General features: G+C 38.5%; 1 protein-coding gene across 7 annotated transcripts in view; it reads left to right on the forward strand.

Annotated features, from left to right (window-relative positions):
* khdrbs2 (KH domain containing, RNA binding, signal transduction associated 2) overlaps positions 1-22,791 on the forward strand; it is an 81,098-nt gene that overhangs the window by 11,786 nt on the left and 46,521 nt on the right. For all 7 annotated transcript variants that reach the window (XR_008573730.1, XR_008573728.1, XR_008573729.1 and 4 more), the window contains exons 2-3: positions 8,606-8,733; positions 18,626-18,742. Coding sequence is in view for 4 of the 7 variants with exons in the window: in XM_054799365.1 (XP_054655340.1) it covers positions 8,606-8,733; positions 18,626-18,742 (245 nt within the window). In the remaining 3 variants the exon portion in view is untranslated. The remainder of the gene's footprint in view (positions 1-8,605; positions 8,734-18,625; positions 18,743-22,791) is intronic.

Raw genomic sequence — 22,791 nt, forward strand, 5'->3', positions numbered from 1 at the left:
GTATGTGTATGGTAATTGCTTTATTTTCATTGCGACAGAGAATTTGGAAACCTTACAATTGGATTTATAATGTTTTTTCTTCATCACAGCTAACAGCTTTCAAATAGCACAGCTCAGTGAAAACAGAAACAGCGGGAGACCCAACGCCGATGCTTATTGTCGAAGCCCCTGCAATACATTCATTAGTCCAAAGCTGTAAAAGACAAAGCTAATTGCTCTCTTCAATCCATTCCGCCAACGGATTTACACTGCAAATCAGAGCCTGCTTACAGCTTCTTTCTGTCTTTGATTTGAATGAGCAATCAGTTATTGGAGAGTAATTAGATTTATTCATCTGTGCCCCCGTTGTGGAGCTTTTATAATAGGCATTTCTTGAAAAAAGTAAATAATTAAAATAATGGCAGCTTGTTGTTTTCAGCCTCTTTAAGTATTGCCTACAGCAATACATTTTAAAAGGTACGGTAGCTTCAGCTTGTGTGCATGCATTGTTTACTTATGTGGATTCTAGTTATGCTTGCTTGACCTCTGAAGATGTCATAGCATGAACTAAAGTCCTGCAGGGTATAATTTTTAATGATGTGCAATACCACTGATTTCCTTTCCAATTTGATACAGGCTAAAAACTAAAATGATATCGGCAATACTGATTCGATACGAATGCTTTGCATAAATACTCCTTAAGTGCCCGGTAAATTTAAAAAAGTAGTGTTTTTCAAATGATAGCATACCTCATAGCATAAAGAATACAAGACATCAGAGTAATGTATTTATTTATTTTAAACTCTGATACATAATGAGGAAGCTGCGACATTTCCAATACAATATAGCTAAGCTCATATCCAACAGAAAAAAAACAGAGGACAAAATCATATAAAATGTTAGAAAATTGTGTTTTAAACAATAAAAAACAAAAATAATAAAATTATTAAAATAAATGATTAATGTAATTATTAAGAACTACTATAAGAATGAAAACTAATTCACACATGGCTCGGACACTTACCAGGCGAAAGAAAAAGTAGTTCTCACCAACCGCATATCATTTAAACAAGATCTCAAGTCATTTAGTTGCTTTCCACTGTGTTCCTGTTAATGATATGCATTACCTCAAATGACTGATGTATCAAAATATTGATATTTGACAATCAATTTGAGAATCAATTTTAGAGCGTAAAGATCCGGTGTTGGCGGTATCGATATTTCAGTATTGATCTGCATGTCCCTAATACTTTTAAAGGAAAGTAGTGTACAATTCTAACATCACAACCAGCATCCTGGAATTCTATATCTGTTGTTTTTCAGCAGTTGTGTAATTTTGTTGTCGTACAATTACCAAAAATGTTTCATACCCTGGCCAGATTTTAAGTTGAAGTATTTTTTTATTGATTGAATGGATATCTTCTTGCTGTAAATGACAAGAAAGTAGCAAACGACTTTAAGAAGTTGCAATTTACAGAACAACCATCCCCCAAAAATGCAAATACAGATGGTCCTTGTGTTACGGCACTCTGAGTTTCAGCGTGTTGTGGTTGAGTATGTGCTCTCATAAATTGACTAATAACTTCATTTTGGTTCGTAAACACTGGACCTGCTTGAGAAGAACTAGTTTCCGCACACGCAGTGGGTGAATACTCGCTGCAAGGATCCAGTGTGTGCTTCATTTGAAGCTACATGGAGTGAATAACATGGCTTTTTAATTAACTTTTTGCACTTCATTATGTCTCCCAAGTGTAAGGCAGTCTCTTCTGCTGTGAATACACGACTGAAAAGAAAGAAAAGCCATCACCACATACATAAAATGGAACATCATAGCTCTGAGACAAGAGAAACATCCACCAATTTATGTTCTACCATTATAAAGGATCAACATTGCATCCTTCTGCATGTTAAATATCTACTTCTATGTAAGGCACAGTAATAACAAAGCACAGTGGTCTGATTATTGTTTTATGTGTTCTCCTGCCTCTCGTACTTCTTCCTCCCAGTAAGCCACAGAGTAAGGTAAGGAGTAAGGAGGGTAAGGCGTAAGCATGCACCGATCGATTGGCGCCGATTTCCTTAATTTTGGGGTATCAGTGATCAGCTCATCCTTAGATTTGAAACCGATTTTATCCACCGATCTTATCTACCTCAAAGGACTGAAAGTCAACCACTGTCCCCTTTTGCTCTGCCAGACTGACAGCTAGGAATCGAGCCTACAGATAAAGCTAGCCAAGAGCCAGGCAGTGGTCCGTTGTCAGCGCTTATGAGCAGTGAAAAGAGCAAAGCTCCTGTAACTGGGGGTTTGATGTCGTGGAAGTTCAGTGTAAATAAAGGACGGGGGCCATGGCTGCAGGAGGCACGTTTATTCATGTAAACAGCTTGTCTCTATCGGAACAGTCAAGAGACCTTGTAAACACACACAACACACTTCCAGCCTTCAAAATAAGAGCACTATGTACCACATCCTGTTTACTTGTGGTCACGAAATAAGTGTCATAAAAAACGGCTTACACTACTATGAGGAAAATGATGGAGTTCATGACAGACAAACAGCCATTTTTGGTCACTATGCACTTCATTTTTGGTAAGAGGCTCAAATCAGGTCTGCAGTGTAACCTGTTGTGCAAGTTTTATTTGTTTTTAAAATGTGAAAATAAAAGACTAAAGGAACTGATATAATGTAGTAGTTTGGATAGCATTGTAATACCAAAATAAGATTGGATCATTGAAGTTGTATACTGTCAGTCGGTATTGACCGAAATCAGAATCGGCAGGTCAGGCCAGAAAATTGTAATCAATGCACCCCTAGTAAGGAGTTCTCCTTTGTTTTACATTAATGTTTCATTTAAGTATTATATTTAGTGTTTTGTTACTGTATTGTACAGTATATGTCCTATGTGTTCTGAGTACAGTGTGAGCGACTCAGGAGTTAATTTAGGGATAACTTAAGTATAAGAGCTGACTTACACCACAGTCTGGGAACAGAACTCATCTGTAGAGTCCCGTCCGTCTATTCCTAATGTCTTATGTCATTCCCCATAAACCAGCCTGCTAATTAAGAAAAAACAAAGAAACATATGGCTCTCCATAAATGTTTATGACTTTGTTTCACTGTTCACTGTTTCACTGTTTACAAGATAACCATAGGCTTCTTGTCACGCCACACTATGTGAAACCAGTGAGCTGTTAACATATGGATGGACAAAAGAACACAATGAACATGACGCCCCAGTTTTTTATTTTTTCCCCCACTTTGTTAACCTTGGTGGAGGTCTGGCTCCATTCTAGTTACTTTTGTTTTGGTGTCTGTGGAAGTGTACATTAGGCCTCCTCAAGCCTAAAACAACAGCAGGCTGACAGTGCAGAGAATGACTCCTGACTTGTGTAGTTGGACACATTTATCCCATAGTTGACCATTTAAACTCTTTTTTTCCCTCAATTCGTCTCTGAGCAGCTCTGCTGAAACAGTTTTGGCCATTGCATCAGAGCGGATCAAGAGCACCAGAATAGTCACTGAGAGTTGAAATGATTCGCTTCCCCCAATGAGATTTTTTTTTCGGTTTTTTGATCCTGTGTGAGAATTGAAAGCAGTGACCTTCAAATCACATTCTTGGCTTTCTGATCTCCACGCTTACGTCCACATTTAAAAAAAAAAAAAAAAACGATGACGCTTGTGCGAATGTTTTGCCACATTTGTTCACTGTAAGCCGATTTCCTTTGGCTTTGCCTCTCTTTCACACAAACACAATCTTCTTGTGGCAGGCTGCAAACCACAGGAGAGGTGTTTCCCATCATGCACTGTTCTAGAGTATAATTACCCTCATGTTTTTTTCTAAAACATTATGACTTCATGCATATGATATGAATAATGTGGCCAAAATTCAGAATTCACAACAAAAATGAGGCATACAAATACTTTATGACGTTTATTTAATGATGTGTCTTGACCATATGCACTGGTGTCAGTCATTAGTTCATCCAACCACCCGCTGATGTAATTAGCAATGAAACTGTATTTCACAAATGAGCAGCAGGAGATAGCGATTAAACCCCAATCTTTCATGCAGTTTTTGCAATAACAAAATAGTGCCGTGAGGGCCGTGATGCTTTTGAGCACATACAGTACATTTTGATTGGCTCTAGAACAAAGACAAACAACACTGAATCCTGGCTTTCCTTACATAAGAAATGCAGTTCAATGCTGTTTTTGTTTTATTCATTGTTTAATGTTAGACCAAATTAATATTTTTTTAAAATCATGTTTTACTGAAATAACAATGGGTAGAATACGATTAAAGAAAGGACATAATTGCTTCTTGGCTTCATGACAATCGTTTGATGACCCTGCCTCGTTGGTCACCTCATTAGCTTAAAATTGGCATCAAAACTCCTCCAAATCGTTTTTCTTGCCTGCTTCTCTCAAAATCACCGGCACATGTGAGTGACAGGAAGAAAAGCTCTGACTCCCGAGGCAAGACGTTCAGTAGCGCACATGCACACATCCATAGACTGCAAATACAAGACAACCCATCTTTTTCTGGCTTTTTTCTATAGGTCTTAAATTTGGGTCAATAGGTTAATAAAATGTTTGAAAAAAAAATGAAGTAGTGCCTCTCTGCACTGGCTTCCTGTTCATTTTAGAATTTAAAGTATTTTAATAATTTATTGCTTGTTTTTAAAGGAACACTGCACGTTTTTTGGGAATTTTGCCCATCATCCACAATCCTTATGTGAATCACGGCCACAGATCTTTCTCTTTTCTATGCGTTCTAAAGAGAGAAAAACAGCTAAAAAAAAAAAAGCAGCTAGCATGAGGGAGCTAACAATGCACATAACGGGACACACAGTTATGACTATAAAGCCCTAAAAAAAACGGCAACATAACGGCAGCATTTACACATTTAGTGACCTGCATAGAACCAAGCTACAGCAACATTGCTATTGTAGCAGCTATATAACACAAAGGACTATTTTTCCGATGTAGTGATGCACCAGATGCATTTGTTCGTTGTGATGCAGTCCCTCAGAGCAATGTCCTCCTCGCGATACACACAAAGCCTTTATATCGATGGGAACACCGTATGCCGCTCAGTGCAGCAGAAACACCTGATTTCTGTCGGCATGGCTTGGGAAGTTCCACATTTACACCACCAAGTCATGCCGGTGTAATGACTTGCCCCCCATCTGCTACAAAGTTTCACTCTCTCTTCTTGCGGGCTGTAGCTCATCTTCTGTATATTCAGGCTCAAGAAGATAAGGTTCTGTCACAAAGTCTGTCATGATTAGTAGCAGCAAACAGACACGCGCTTGACACGCTGCTGTTGACCGAAGTAGCGCTAGATGTGAAATCAATGCACCCGGGAAAGACGTTCTGGCAATGTTTAAAATGATCAAAATACAGCAAAATACTATAAGTATTCCATGTTATCATAAATGTACCACGGTCACAGCATGTATATAAAACGATCATTCGTTGTTGGAGGTTTTTTAGCGTGAGAGTGGAAATAGGGGTGTCCCATGACATGCATTGTCAGCGCCCTCATGCTCACTCTTTTTCTCTCTTTAGAATGCACAGAAAAGGGAAAGGATTGGGCAAAATTTTAAAATTAAGTACAGTTAAACAATAAAAACAATAAAATATTAAAATAAATAAAAAGGAAACCAGTGCAGGGAGGCACTACTTCAGTAAAATATTACCAACATTTAATTACCTGATTGACCCAGATTTAAGACCTATTGAAAAAAGTCTGAATATGATGGGTCATCTGATATTTGCAGTCGAGTTTTCCTTTAAGCCTTTAAACGGACTGGTCCCAGAGTACAAAACACATCTCCAACACATTCCAGCTCGTTCATTGAGGTTCAAGGGTCAGCTCCAACTAGTGATGCCCGACACAAGACTTACTGTAAGACCAGGGGAGGCCGGGCCTTTTCTGTGGTTGGCCTCAAACTGTGCAATGCTCTGCCCCCTCATGTCAAAACGGCACCCACAGTTGAATGCTTTAAGTTTCGTGAAACCCACTTTTATTCTCGGGCTTTTAACTCGCTTTGAGTCGTATGGTCATCTTTGTCTTTTATTGTTTTCTTGTATTGATTTGCTTATACACATTTCAGTATTTTTGTTTTTTACTGTTTTTTTTTAAATGTATTCTTTCTTGATTTACTAATTTTATTGTCTTATTTCAAAGTTGTATTTTTTTTGTATTATTTATTGTTTTTACAATTTTGTGCAGCACTTTACAAACTGTGTTTATTAAATGTGCTATCAAAATAAAGTGGACTGGATTGGATTGGATAGAAAGAAAATCGGCAAACTTTCCTAACTTCATGAAGTACTAAGTTAAACTTTTTGAAGTATTTCCAATGCCCTGTTAAAGTGTGAATTGATTCGAATTGTCAAACAGTGGCATGCAGTAGAGCACAGTTAATAATTCAACATGGAGAGAAAGAATACCATCGAAGCATCGATGTTACTATTTTCAATATTAGAAAGCATTTGATCTGCTATTGTCATATTCTGCATCCCACCTACTGTAAGACCCAATAGCTGGTTGAAAATTGTACAATTGGCACTGGATTTATCGCCACAGAAAGTTGTAAACGATTGCTGCTCTTTAGTAGGACACCTGTCTTGCAGAATGTGTCAGATAAAGTGGTGTGGAAATCCGTCCCATGAGATTGGTGTACATTAGACCACCGCTTTTCACTGGGGTTACCGGCACCACAGCTGAATGGCGAGTAATTGAGACACCCATAAAAATGTCTTTTTTTGACACCCAACACCCACCCCTGTGTTCCACAGCGGAATAAGATGCGAGCGTCTTCATCACATACACACGAATGGAGAGGTGAAAGTGCGCAGGGACACGGAGACAGATATAACGCCAAGGGATTTGTAAGGTCTGATATTTTTGCATCGTCTCGTCTCGTGAGTTGGGTGTCCCGTGACACCCCGACAAAATATTCATGTCATTGAACAGTTATGATGATTGGACACCACACGACTTTTAATTAACTTATCACTTTTTTCCAACTTTGAGTAATTTGGCCCCATAACTATAACTTAGGTTCTAGCGTTGCAGCTGGTGTGTGTTAGAAGCAAACCAGAAGGCATTCAAGGCGCTTCCCACACCAATTAACACAGTGGCGGACATGAAAGGTAACTATTGTTATTGGATTTCCAAAGTTTCTGTACTTCGGCAGTCTTATCTGTGTAGCAGAAATTGTGTGTGTATTTTGCAACCCGCACATCAATAATGACTTTCACTGCAAACCATTTTATAGGATGCAATTACAGTTCATATCAGAATCACTCAATAAAACCATGATATTCCTGTCAGGTTTTTGTGTTCTTTTTCTCCACCCAATGTCCAGGATTACATCCTCAGTCAAGAAAAGACTAAGCATTACCCAAGATTCATTTTACAACCACTATACCTCAATAATTTAACAACATGAATTTACAACCATGGAATTTCAATTTCACCTATGACTAACAATTTCAAAATATACATAGAATAGAAGATCCTTGTAAAGATCCCCGCAGGTCCAGAGAACATGTCAGATAAGTTGAACTTTTGTGTCTCACGGCAACTATTGTGCGTACATGAACTGTTGAACAAAGTGCGAAATCTCAACGCTTGATGAAAAAAACCTTATCAGTGAAGCATAAAGACGTAAACATGTACAATTTTAGGCTTTTTTAAACAGTGGTACATGTATGCTGTACCTTTTACTTCTATTATCATGCATATATAAATTATTACTAATTGAGAGTGAATGAGATGTGTTTTCTATGGATAAAATGTCCTATTTTCTGAGAAAATTATGAATGCTGAATCGCGCATGTGCAGGGATCCACTATATTGGAGTCTTTTTCTTTTTAGGCTGCAGTAGTCTGCATGGATGGAGATAGGTGCTGCTGGTGGTGGTGAATCAGCCAGTGACTTTAAATGCTCCTGTCATTTCCATTACAGTATCAGTGGGATAGATAGATGAATAGATAGATCTGTTCTATAATGCCTCCAGTTCTACTTTCTCCTAAGAAATACAACTCATCTGTGTGATAAGGATCTAAAGCAGCAACCACCTCTGAATTTCATGTTTAAACTCTGCTTATCTCATTTCTGCATCTTCATTTTAATGCTTGTTTGACTGCTTTAGCTCAAGTGCTTTGAAAATATCCATCCAGGAAGTCACTATCGGGGGTGTTCTTTGCCAAGCTGATACAGTATGCTGAATTTGTCATTGGTTCCATACTGCTATGTGCATGTGAGACGACAATTGGGCCAATTTGGAGACAAGATTCACCACACGTGCAAATGATACAGCGACAAAGTGTGCTTTGATTGGAATTAATGATCTGTAAATATGATCTCAATGTGAGCGCTCACTGATGCAAATGGCTCCTCTCTAATGATACCAAACAGGGTGGTAAACTCGGATCGTAATGTGATTCTATTTACAGCTGCACACGGCTTAATTTCTCCCAATGTGTCCCCGGTGTCAGACTATTTGGTTGTCACTATTTGCAGTCGCTCTGTGATCAGATGAGAACACACTGACTGATGCACAATTTAGCTTACAATCTGTTGTATCTTGTTTTCATTTTGCTCCGCTGCAGAAATTGAAAAGCATGAAGGTGATGAACTGCGAAAAGATGGCATTATGAAGAAATACCTTGATATTATCAGCAATAAAAATATCAAGTTGTCCGAGAGAGTTCTCATCCCAGTGCAACAGTACCCTAAGGTAAGATGCTGCGTTTGTGTGTTATTAATTCAGTCAACTGTCTGTTCAATTCACAAACCAGCTGATGTTGATAAGTTTATAATAAGGGAAAACGTAAACGAGAGCTGATGCAAACAGAAAAGTTCATTGTCTCTTAAGGTAATTTTCTTTAGGGTAAATGTATTGCAGACTCATTTCCATATTGTAGAATTAAGTACTGCATGCATGCTTTCCATCCAGTGGTGCCTAATTGCATTCATGGTGACCGGTAGCTCCAGTAGGTAAATCAGGAACTGATTAGATAGTTAATGAAAATGCAGCAGAGCTTAGAAATAACAGCTATGAACTTCATATAAAATGAAGGTAAAACACAAAGGTGAAACAACGTGATCACAAAAAAAAAAAAAACATGTACAATATGTAGACTTTAGGCTTATTTTTCTGCGTACGGACACAACCATTGCCCTAAATGTATGTAAAATATGTTTGTCAGTCCACACCTTTAAGCACTTTGCACTTTGAGGAATATAGTAAATAACACCCATTTAGTCACTTTTACACTCCTATTATTCTTTGTTTACAACACATTGTGCAACTACAATGCGCAGGCTATGGGATCACAGCAGGGATACAAGATACAGCCGCAACGCAAGCTACTGAGCTAACTGGTTAGCCTCTCCAATTTACTTATTCTAAACTTAAGAAAGTATTTCAAATGGAGTGAGGAAGAAGGACAAAGTAAGAAGCCAAAACCCTACCACTTCTACACATAATGGGAGGAGAATTATGTTGTGTCAGATATACCATGGCTGACTACATGCAGTGTGAACCTAATCTAATGTTATGTAATATTACTGACGCCTAGTGGCCAGACTACTACACATAACTTGTTTTTCAACATCTATTGACTAATAGTCCATTGCCAACCATGAAACAGCGATCATTAATTAATTAATTCATTCATTTAAAAAAAAATGTGATACAGTGAGGGAGTGATGATTGAACCGCAATGTAGAGAGGGACGACTGCACAGCTCATCATCACAAACTATACCAGTAAACATACTGGTGAATTAATACAGCATTATTATCAGAAATTGTAGTGTATACGCCGCCACATTTTCTCAAACTTTGAACCCTGCGGCTTATACAGGGATGCAGCTAATTTAAGTCTAAATTTTAATCTCGTGACATCTCCTTAACTTCAGAACAACTACTAATAACTACTAATAACTTCTTTAAATACCGTGCCACTCGTGAGTCCAATGAGTTGACAAGCTTTTTTCATAGCTCATGATTGGCTCCTGTCAAATAAAGAGCTTCCTGATCCTCATGGACTTTTGCGTGCTACCATACTGTTTGTCTTTTTATGACGTAGACATGTGCGGCTTATACACCGGTGCTACTTATATATGAACAATTCTGATTCTTCCTCTAAATTTAGTGGGTATGGCTTACACACCGGTGCGGCTTAAACACAATTACGGTATTTTTTTTGTCACAACTTTTGATTACATTATACAGGTGTCCCTAATGTTGTGACCAGTAAGTTGTTTGCTAAGTATTACTAAAGTGCATACCACTAACTGGCTTCTTTTAAAGTCACACTCTCACTTTTGTCACTGTCTCTTTGAGTGTGCAATAAGGTCCTGCCTTGGTGGTGCAGCAACAGAGAAATTTACAGGACCTCATAAATCTGTTCTGTCAGCTTTTTGATGTGTGGCAGTGCCTATTCTTGCTTACAGCAGCCACCCCACTTGAATGTAATTAAATGTAAATTTAACGACATTATTAGTTGAGAGAACTCTTCTGCATAGTTTCCGATATGCTGAATTGGTGCATGGAAGATTAATGTCATTTTGTAGCAAAAGCACCTATAATCCCATTTAGTCTTAGTAATGCACTATACATGAGTGGAGTGCAGGATGCTTTACCACTGCTGCATCCTGGGTAGTCATGTTGGACTTTTGGTTTGGTCTATGCTTTTATTTTGTTACATATGGGTCCTGTTTGCAACTTAATGCATTACCTTTGCAGCTGTTGGAGGGAGCTTCAGAGCGCACCTGTTGGTGATTAGTAACATATTTTCCAGACTCTAAGTTGAATCAGTCAAAAAATGTGCCATGAAGAGGAAAAAAACATATAAAAGTCACACTGGACCATAAATCACATTTCTTGAGAAATTTAAGACCAAGAACAGACATTTAATCTGGAAAGGCAAGTTATTCAACTACATAATAGCACATAGAACAACAAGATCAATAGTTGTTCAGTTAGGTGTTCAGATAGGTGTTAACGTAACACATTAACAGTTGTCCAGCTACACAGTAGCATAAGGACATACATGGGAGGCTGAATATGCTGAATTAACATAACGCCAGCAAGTCCAACAAGAAAGTTATCAGTATGCAAGTTCACCAAACTCCCAATCTCATTCCACATCACTGAATCCATTGAATTCTTCATCCTCTGTGTCGCTTCTGAACAACTCCGCCAGCATTTTGTTTGTATTCAGTCTCTCAGCTGTCTTTAAGTTAATGTTTCAGTTCATTTTTTTCACGGGGTAGCTACAGGAGCAGCATATAGTTGTCACAAGCTCTCGCAGCTGTGGACGGTAACGTTAACTCCTTGGTCCATGGCAGTCAGTATGAATTAACGTTTAAAACCATGTTAAATTAGATACTGTATATATATTTTGATATAGTATAAGTTGCAATTGACTGTAAGGCACAAGACCAGCCAAACTATGAAAATAGCGTGACTTATAGTCTGGAAGACATGGTAATTATGGTTCTGTTTGGCTCAACTGGGTTACTGTTAGTTGCCGGTTTGTTGTTGTTCACTAACGTTCCTTTCCATACCTGTGTCGTAAGGATTCCTGAGCTTTTGGTGCACTCCACTAAATGGAGGCGAGCCATTGTTGATAGTTCCACTCATGCTGTTTTTACTGTCCAAATGTCTGCAGTGGAAAAGGTCCACTGTGCATGCTGGCACATTGAAGGAAATTAATCTTCATGAAAGTCAGTTGGTGCTTACAATGTACATCTGCTGTGAAAAATGCTGATATGTGCCATCTGTGTGAGACGGGCCTCCATAATGGGACATGAAAGGTTCATTTGCAAAAAACAGCCTAGTGGGTTTTTATTTGTTTAAGGTGCATATGATTAAAACACAGATCACTATGTAAGGTATTTCACTGCACAACAATAGGTCAGTACTTCAATTATAATAAAATCATTTGCAAGTGAAAATTATATTTTGTAGTTCATATTTGGTGCAGTAAATAGACTAAATTACATAGGACTGGCTACACTTTTCACAGAGGCTAAGTATTTTTTTGTTAACAATCTCTGTTCTTTGCTGTCTTTTTCTCTCTCAACTTCATCTGAGACTATAAGAAGTTGTCAAAGGGGAATCAAATGGTTGATTTAGCTGTTGTCATCTTTTAACCACACAAATAATACCATGAAACTTACAGAACAGGTCAAGAGATAAATTATATTTGGCTGTGAAAGACCTATTTTTATTATATTGGGATCAAATTGGAGGGGTGTTGTATCGTGTCACATTTACTATTGCATCCATCATGTAGACTGTAAAACGTGATAGATTAGAGTTGCTGTCAGTTTTACAGCCTGTCAAGATAAAAACATTTAGCCTCATGTGGTTCCTCAAGTAGCCACACTAAAGTTGAGGGGTTGTTTTTGGCAGTTAACCACTCATATTTTTGTAATGTGATGCACAAAGTACAGTGGAACCTTGGTTAGCGTCATTAATTTGTTCCAAAAGGTCCGGCTGTGACCCAAACGTACTGTAACACATTTCCCATAAGAAATAATGTAAATCGAATTAATCAGTTCCAGAAAGCCAAAAATGTTAACACAAAACATGTTTTTGTAGTTTTACAATTATAGTTTTACATGCAGAACATAATTTAAAATGCATCTAAATTAGGGTTGTGCAGGCTAAAACGATGCAACCGAATATCCGGTTTGACAAGTGACAGATACGGCTGCGTCGGTAGCAGACTCCTGGATCGATAAGAATCAGCCATAAATCCTTCAATTAATCGATTGTAGAGACACGCACTGGATATCGTGAGACAAGCAATCGGTTGACAGTGTGTCTCTTAAACAACGCAAGAGCCTGGGCTGTCGGTGATGCTAGTAGTCTCCCATGACTGAAGACGAAAATGAATGTAAATAGTAGCAGCGTGCAAGTGCAAGTTAGTCACTGCGAAAGATTTTCAACACATCAGCAAAACAAAAATCTAAAGTCTGGACTGTCTTTGGATTTTACAAGGACGGAAAACTCGACAAAAGCCACACGATGCAGAGCAGCTCTGAAGTCCACTGGAAACACAACAAATCTTGATCAGCACGGCCAACTGAGACGAGTATGGTACCCGTTTTTGTAGGGCTGTTGCTTCTCTTTTATTTGTTTTTTAACTTGTTTACTTTAAAATGTTGCACCTTTGTTACCAACCTGGAGTATTGAAAACACTATGCTCAGGCGGAAATGTTGCACACTTGCTATTGTTATGACATGGGATTGTTTACGTACCAAGCTAACACGGCGTTTTGATTGCACCTATGTGGCAAATAATGCGATTTACCTATCTTGGCTTGGACACATTTTTGCCATTTTTGATTAAATTTGTAATTATTTGCACTATTTATTTATTTATTTTAATTGATTGGACTGAAGGCTAAGACTTTGTTTTTTATTGATATATTTTAGATAGATCCCATAAAACAAAAAGATGTTCAGCAAGTCTTTTTTTGGTCTGTGTCTAAAAATAAATACATTTGACATGTGATTGTGTTGTTGTTTGTCTTTTACCTTTATTTTTGCCAGTGCCTTACAGCAAGCTTGGGAATATGATGTGGTCTTTTACACATTTGCAAATACTGTCAGAATTCCACTGTTATAGGATTGGCTCCTTTGTTTTATAATGTAAAATTAACGTTAATGTTAACCATAGAATTGTTTTGAATTGTATCATTTGGACACAGTATGGAATTGTTCTGTTTGTAAAATATATAGTTTTTTTATTGTATCGTAAGCTGTGTATCTTGATGTGATGTCTATCACAAAGAGATTTACAACCCTATTATAAATACATGTACATGATGAATGATGAAGGGATAAATGAGCATTTAAGGTTACTTACCTTCATTGAAGACGTGATTCTTGACGTGACTATTCCGAAAGACCTCAACTCAATAACCCAAAATGGAGCCAAAGATAGTTGCAAGTGCCAGCACTTAGATAAAGAAGGTGAAAAACACTATTGAATTCAAGAAATAACTCATGACAAAACAGGAAGGTGGTGTCCGTGTTGATCTCGTTGCCACATCGTGTTTTTGGAAACAGTCACCTCTTCAATTAAGGTAAAATGTTAAATATAAATGTTTATTTATTCCTTTCATTGTCATTTATATGTATTTAGAATTATTTTATCCATGTAAAACTATAATTATGAAACTATTAAAAACCTGTTTTGTGTCATCATTTTTGAGAATCAACCGCTGATGACATAGACGGGCAACATAGCTGACCTTTGTTTCCGGTTGCCATTTTGTTAGCAATCCACCGATACCAACAAGGACATTTGTGATAAAAATATATTAAGAACACAGTTGGACTTACTCAGTGTGTTAACACAACAAGATGCACGACATATTGCACCCAAACCGAGGCAAAATTTTGGCGTACATTTTGTACGTGAACTGAAAAACACGCTAACCTAGGTGTATGCTAACCGAGGCTCCATTGTATGTACTCCAGAAGCCTTTTGTAAAACCTAACCCTAGTTCCTTATCTTTGTGCATACATTTCTGCTGAAAACCAAGTGCAACAGTTTAACAAGCTAGTTTTGCATGCAAGTACACGTAATACACGTACAGCTCGTGACACATTAATTTGTATTATGTCCTTGTAAATGGCTCCGCTTTTGAATAAATCCAGCCTGAGTTATTGTGACCTTTAGATATAGAGCTGCAGCAGTGCTCTGCCCGTAGCAAAATTAAATTTTTGTCCGTGTCCGAAAGAAAAGCTGATATTATGGAAAGGTGTTTTGCTTAGATAAGTGTTGAAGCCATGTTGTAAATTAAACTTAAGCACATAGTATAGATAAGTGTTGAAGCCATGTTGTAAATTAAACTTAAGCACATAGTATAGTGCCATGCTGTGTGACGACTGCCACCACAGCATTAGAAAAGATCTTTACAAAGATGCTCAGTTTTCATTGACGCTGAGGCCATAATTCAGCAATATGTGGCTGTAATTTGGAATGGTGTAAAAGCACTGCTTGTCTGACAGTGTCAATCAAAACTTGAGCATCATCATCTTTGTGAAAGCAGACTGTTTCATGACAGCTCTTTTATTGAATTCCATTACAGTGATGCAGCCCTAGCATCCTTCCTTTTAATATCTGCGTGGTTGTCATTGTTGTGACAGCAGGGGGCACATTGCATCATTTCAAACCCCATTTAACAACGGTACCTTGCCCCCTCTCCAAAGCCCAAATTGCCCTCCATGGAGCTGCAGAGTGGCTCCAGACATTAACTTAATGAAAACAGGCCACTCTCCTTCTAAAGCCAAGCAAGTGTGTTCCCATCATCGCAGCCATGACCATCTGCTGTCCACCTCCCTGCCAGCAAAGGCAAAGTCCTGTCAAAGCAGCCCCTCTAAAAGTGCCTTAATTACGCCAGTCAGAGGACCAGTGAGGACAGCAGGGATGCTTTTATTTTCTTAAGAACGATTTCATCTCTGTGTCCCCTGACTGGTGTTAATGTTGAGAAAACAAGCTGAGTGTGCAGTTGTCGGAGTTGAGTCGCAGCAGCCACACAGCTGGCCCAGGAGTTATTAGTAGCTCGGCCTCAGCGGGAGAGGGTTGTTTTGTGAGAAGGTTAATATCATTTGGGTTAGGCTTGGATCGGTCTAGTGATGGGGTGGTGGGCGGCTGACCACCTGTTCCGCTCTGGGGGTGGTCTCTTCACAATGAGATCAAACATTTAAGGGTCAAATTTATTGGAGTTTAACCAAATAGTAGTCGAAAATCAAGCAGTCAGGTGAACTATATACCAAGAAAATGTATCATGGAGCCTCCATAGTCACACATTCCCTTCTGGTGCGCGTTTGTTCATCTTTCATTATTAGCAGTCTTGTACTGACCGGCCGGGACCAAAGTACTTTTCCATGTTATTAGGGGTGTAATGATTCATTCACTACATCGATACATCGATTTATATTCCTATGATTCAACTACGTACATCGATCTGGGTTCTCAAGTTTCCATTCCGGACGACATATATTGATCTAACATTGTTTAAAAGGTAATCAATCGATTTAATCGATACTAGGAAAAGAAGATTGAATTTAAGCATGATAGGCTTTATATTTATATGGATGTGTTTTTTTTAGCACTTTTAACGATAAAGATGTTAAATGTTACTCGATTTAGTCTGCCTGTAGGTGACGTCATCGTCTTCCGGGTATGTGGTGGTCATGGTAGTTGTAGTTGACCTGTGAAATAAAGTGGATTCACTTCTTCTTTTGGTCAGTTCATTCAGTATTCATATTTAACTCATTTGTCTTTATTTGAAACTCCTTTTAAGAAACATTTATGGGGACAATATGGGGTCCAGTAGCAGTGACGTTTAGTGACATCATCATCCAGCGTGGCGTGTCCAAGTCAAAACACATCTAACACTGTGCGTGCGTGCTCGATTAGGAGAGTCCATGGAGACGTCCTTAAAAATGCAATTTTTTCATATATTGGGTGTATTGTCATTTGTATACCGAAAAGTTAAGTCCAACTTTAAGCCTTTAAAACTCATGGATCGGAGCTTCAGGACAAGATAAAAGGTATGCAGGATATAAATTAACTTTAATATCTATATGAAGATGAAATTTCATAAAAATCTGATGGTGCAAAATATGGTAATTTTGCCCCGGAATTACTGCGTACATGCAATTTGTAGTGTGGTGTCGAAAGGAATACAACGTGTTGCTGCAGCATTATGACACTTGATTTTCTTCCCTGGACTTTTTGTTTATTAGAAAAATGTAAATGACTACTCTGGTGACTTGTAAAATGAATGTCACAGTCGAAGTTATAATATATGTTGTACTACGGTTGTACTTGCCAAGGTGGGCTCGATCACAGCTTTTGTCTTGACTCAGTGTTAATGGGAACCAAAGGCACTATTTCCCAGGATGACATTTGCTCTAACTTCTTTAATACTTGGGGTAGAGAAGTGAACGAGGTATCAAATGAAATTTTGTAACATTCCTAACATATTTCTTGAGACGTCATCTGTACTTCTGTGAAGAAGGTGTCGGACGTTTCGCTCCTCATCCGAAGAGCTTCGTCAGTGACCTAACAAGTGCTGGTAGCCTAGGCCTTAACTACAGTAAGAGTGGGCGGAATTGAACACCCTCCTCCTATTGGTTCCTTACACTAAGACTGGGAGGAGTTGTGGTCTAATCCTCTCCTTCCATTAGCACCTCCGATCAAAGGGAAGTGTAGCTCCCTGTAGTTGGGTATGAACAACTCTGATACTGCTCATTAGCATCTATTGTTCTGGCTCGGCCCTGGCTCCACCTCATTTGCATGACTAAGAGCTGTGGGTTTTGGTCTCAGTAACCTGCTGAACACAGGGTCCAAATTAAACCTCAAACCACCATTCCGATTCAATGATGGGTTCTGTTGTTTGACAAAAATAGCTTCCTTTACTCCTCTTTCAAACCATCTGTTTTCTTTGGCCAAAATCTTTACCTCGTTGTCCTCAAAAGAGTGATTGGTTGCTTTAAGGTGTAGATGTACTGCTGATTGAGATGAAAGATGAAAGTTGCATCTTCGTGTGTAGCTGGAAACGCTACGGCGGAGCAAGCGCGAATCAGGAGGGGAGCTTAATGTCAGCTGACTGATGTCATATGACAACTACAAAGTTACGTTTACGCAATCGACCCAAACTACCTTGGCGATCTACCTGTAGCTCACGATCGACGTAATGGCCACCCCTGAACTAATCTGTACGCACTCTAAGCGCTGCTTATTCCTGTTCGTTTTCGGACATGTTGAGTTGTGAACTGTAGTGTACGCTAATGTGACCTTGCATGCATGTTCAAAATCGACCAAACCAAACACTGGGAGAAATGATAAATTTTCACCTCAACCCAATGCAAAATGGTTGTAGTTCAAGTGGTTATCACAGTTCTCTTTTAAGCACCTGTATTCTCAGCCCGCAAACAACCAAGAAACATTTCTACGTGTGAGTACAAGCTGGTGCTGGTGTACCGTTAGAGGGAAATCATAGTCAGAACCCTGAGGCTTGAATCGGATCGTTTGTCATCTGGATAGTATTGCTTAATTTCCACAGGGACAAAAGTCATTATTTCTAACTTTATCTCAACACTGACCTCTGGAATAGTCTCAGGGATGTTATTGGTTTCACTCCATGTTTCCCCACCTTTTTCCCTCCTCTTTGCACGACAAATATGAGATGCATGACCAACGAGGGCACAGTTCAAGCCAAAGATGGGTGCATTATGTTATGTTGGACCACAGATGAAAGACCCGTTCACCTTTAATGTGTGACACAAAAAGCACAATTATATTGATTTATTACTGGCTACATTACATGTTTTTTCCCCACATGATGGATGGTGAATGGAATCCGAGATTATATTGATAAAAGATGACTAATGGCCGGCAAACACCTTTTGCGGTTAAGCGTTTTTTGCCTAATGGTTTCGGTTTCTTCAAGACAGGTTCAAGCCAGTGAAAAAAGAAAATACTGAAAGATTTGTATTTGTCCCCATGTGTAAATCATCAGTTCATGTCACCATTTTGACTTTTTACACTTGTGACACCAGTTTTTTTTCTCCTCTCACTTCTGTCGCAGTTTAATTTTGTTGGAAAGCTGCTGGGGCCTCGGGGAAATTCCATGAAAAGGCTACAAGAAGAAACAGGAGTGAAGATGTCCATCCTCGGAAAAGGGTCTATGAGGGATAAAGTCAAGGTAATATAAATCGATTTGTGTGGAAAAATGCTGTATGCCGTTTTGTCGCTCATCAAATAGATGGAAATAGTAACAAAAACTTTACAATACACCAAGCCAGCAACATCCAAGCCGTAATGAAGATGAATAGCTTTAATCTGACAAACATATGTAGGGGAAGACTTGTATAATTTAAAAGCATATTGTGTAATTGTCATGTGTGAGTGCAACATAATGAAGCACTTTGCCTCAGTCATTTATCGTGCTGACAAGCCGTCCCCTGGAGCTAAACTTAGCAGAGCGTGCATGCTCTTTCATCGCAGGTCTCAGTGTCATCCTATAGAGTTACATCGCTCTTAATGCTGAAGACATCGTTTTCAAACGCCACAAGAGCCTTTGGTGACAGTGGAGCTGCATTTCAATACAGTGGAACCTCGGTTTTCAGAAAGGAAGGAGACAGATATAAGTTCTTAATTGTTCTGTATGCGTTGTATGAACAGATAAACCACACACACACATACACACATGATAAAGATGATTAAAGGATTCCCTGGTCAGAATCTGTCTATGGTGTCCCATCTCTAAAAGAACCACTATCCATTCTTCACAGAGACTAAGTCACCAACGTGTGGATGCTTTGTTTGGGTGCTGTTTGACCATACAGTAACTGACACAGTATATGAAAACTGAGCTATAGTTTAAGCAATATTTTTTGCTGTAAATCGAATCATATAAAAACCTGGGCGTTCGTATATGTATATGTATTGTTTTGTTGGTAGACTAATGCAGTTAAAAAAAACCTGTAAATTCCGGTGTACAAGCCGCTACTTTTTTCTAAAACTTTGAACCCTGCGGCTTATACAGCAATGCGGCAAATTTATGGCTCAATCCTAATCTCGTCACATCTCCTTTACTTCAAAACTACTACTAATTGTTTAAATACTGTGCCGCTCGCGAGTCGTGAGGAAACAATAGCTCTTTCTTTGGCAGGAGCCAATCACAAGCTATCAGTGCACTCACAAGAAGCTTGTCAACCCACTGGAAATCGCAGGAGGTATAGGTAATCGCAGTATAACAACATAACAGTCTGCCTCACGGTGTCGTCTTTCAATGAACACTTTGTTAACAACAGTAGCTTCATCTCACAGCAACTTAACACTCAAAAGATGTACCTCACAAATATACTGTACAAACATGTCTCAATATGATTTTAATTAAAAAAAAAAAAAATTAAGTTTTCCCATAAGCCATTGCATCTGAGCAACACATTCATTGGGGCGCTGCAATGACATCAGCTTCCCTGTGGGCTTTGGACTCCGGGTCCTCTGGCTCTCTCTGGTGGACAGAGCCAGCATTGCAGCGCCATCCACCATTTTCTATGCTCCTCCAATGAAATGGGCTTCTGCATTATGGGAAAAGTTTAAAATGTTGGGGTTTTTTCAAATTGTTTTTATATTTCTAAAGGTATAAAGTTTGAGTGTTAAGTTGCTGTGTGATGAGTTTAATATTGTTTGTAAGATTAAACTGTGAGTCAGACTGTTAGACTGAGTAATGACCTCCTGCAATTTCCAATTTTGACAAGCTCTTTGTGAGTTTTTTCATAGCTCATAATTGGCTCCTGTCAAATAAAGAGCTGCCTGGTCCTCACAGACTCGTGTGTGCTACAATATGTCATTTTATGATGTGCACATGTGCGGCTTATACACTGGAATTTACGGTAATCAATTATTGTAATTTTTCAAACATTATTTTTTTATAGGATGTGAGAAAATCTCTGTGAATGTTCTGAACTCCTATTTCCATGATAGTGTTATACTGAGCACAGCAATTCTGCCTGGAAGAATTGTGTCATGGCATGACTGTATCTCAGCTTCCCATAGCTGAGGTTATGCTGTGCTTCTTTTGGACACCAAACTAGTTGAGACTGAATTAATAGCAGCTGTTTACAGCGCATCAATTATCATGCCCGTGCTAATATGCCAATAGGACATAAGAATGAAGTATCTATCTATTTTTATATGTTCAAAATAGAAATGCAGATTATACTCAATTTGATTGATCTTTGTTTCAGAGGTGTAATGAGTTTCCCTATTCCCTATAATTGGCACCAACCAGCAGAGGGCGCAATAAATTGAGGCCCAACATATTTGCTACCTAAATTCCTCACCTTACAATCTTGAACAGGAAGTGAACAGTAGGAGCACTATGTTTGGTGCAGGGCAATTTTAAACAAAAACGAGGCTGCTTTCACGTGCTGATATTGTCATATATCTCAATAAGTGTCAGTAGGTTATTTTGTTATGTTTATTGCTTTGTCTCTTGTTTCATTTGGTTTCAATTGAACAAGAGGAGTTTTAGTGCTGACCTGTGCTTTCTGCTTGTTTTCTTCTGCTTTAATATTTAATTGGTAAGAGAATAGATGGAATATAATTGCATCCCGGCAGGCGAGATACTGGATTTAATCATCCATCCACCGCATGTAACATGGTTTTTGTTTTGTTGTGTGTGCACAGAACACAAGTGCACAAGTCACAGTTTTATTTGGGTCATGTTAAAATTTTGTGTGTTGGTAACAGTACTTGGGATCTCCTTATGGACCAAAAATGGTCTCTCCCTCATAAAATATGATTAAGGCTTTGTTTTTGTTTTTTTGAAAGACTCAACACTACTCAGAAGATAATTTAAACTGATCCTATTAATGGAAACATGTTTATTGTATTGAACAACTTTATAGTATAAATATATACACACAGTATCATAAAAAGGGGTGACGAGATCTCGCAAGATTAAAACGCGACAAAATTTCTCGTTTGGAGAAAAGCTGTAGCGCGAGAACAAGGCAGCCGGAAGCCAATCAAGACCGTCAACTATAGCATCGTTACTATGAATGATAGTACAAGTGGCAGTGTGCCATGCATTATCGGAAGCCCACATTAAGTGCTTTAGGCACACCTTGCAATCCAACCTACCTCGGTGTTCACAGCATCAGCGAGTGATGTGTGGCTTTTTTTTTTCCATGGGAGTTGAACAGCTGCTTGCTACTTGTTGATGTCCATGCAGAAGCTGTAGTAATTCTAAATGTGATCAACTTTACTTAAAGATTTGTGAGATCAACCTACGTACATGTTTGGACTTGTCCACACCCTTAATCACCGAGTGGTTCTATTGACAGTCATTGCATTTGGCTAACAGCCAACTTTCAAGTACCGATCGCTGGTTCTGTTTCATAACACAACTCATACATAGAAGAGATCCGTGTAGACAATTTAGCGACATTGTTGCTACATTTAGCCAGTAAGGGTGCGCATACAAGTGTTTCTTGCATCATGCATTTATTTGGTAATTATTTGGTAATACAAGCCATCAATTAATGTGAAGAATCCGCTGAGTAAGCGAGTGGGAAAAAAAACGTCAATAATGTCAGCTCAGCTTGGACACAATCCTCCGTTGCCTCGCTGCACCACGTTTTCCTGGCAAAACATGCATGGGTGTCCAAAGTGTGGAGCAGGGTCCATTTGTGAAACGTGGATCATGGCAGAAATAAAATAAACAAAAACCCAGCAAAAGTGGGAAAAAAAGGCATAATGTAACTACAAAAAAGCTAAAATGCTGATACTAATAACTAATAAAAACAAAGATTTCTCTTTAAATGTATATGTATGTATAAATGTATGTATATGTTGTTTTATTATAAATTGTTTTTTTATTACAAATATCAACATGTATTGACAAAGACAAGTAGATAAGAGAAAACCAGTTAGCTGTATTATTGTTATTATTATTACTATGCAGTATATTATCATAACAGTTGTTTATTTGGTCTCAAATAATGTTGACAATATTATCTTTGAGCGTTAATTTGTGGGACAATAAATATTTCACAAGGAACCTGCATTGTTTTGTGACTCTGTTAAATAAAAAACTTGGTTTTTCCAGTCATATTTTTTCATTGTATTTTTCTTGAAATTAATGTTAAAATCTAGTCTCCTTCCTGTGGACCCAATTTCGTGCATTGTCTCATCTCGTGAATTGGGTATCTCATGACACACCTGATCATAAACCATCTGAAA

Source organism: Dunckerocampus dactyliophorus, chromosome 14 (genome assembly GCF_027744805.1).
Source record: "Dunckerocampus dactyliophorus isolate RoL2022-P2 chromosome 14, RoL_Ddac_1.1, whole genome shotgun sequence".
Taxonomy (NCBI): domain Eukaryota; kingdom Metazoa; phylum Chordata; class Actinopteri; order Syngnathiformes; family Syngnathidae; genus Dunckerocampus; species Dunckerocampus dactyliophorus.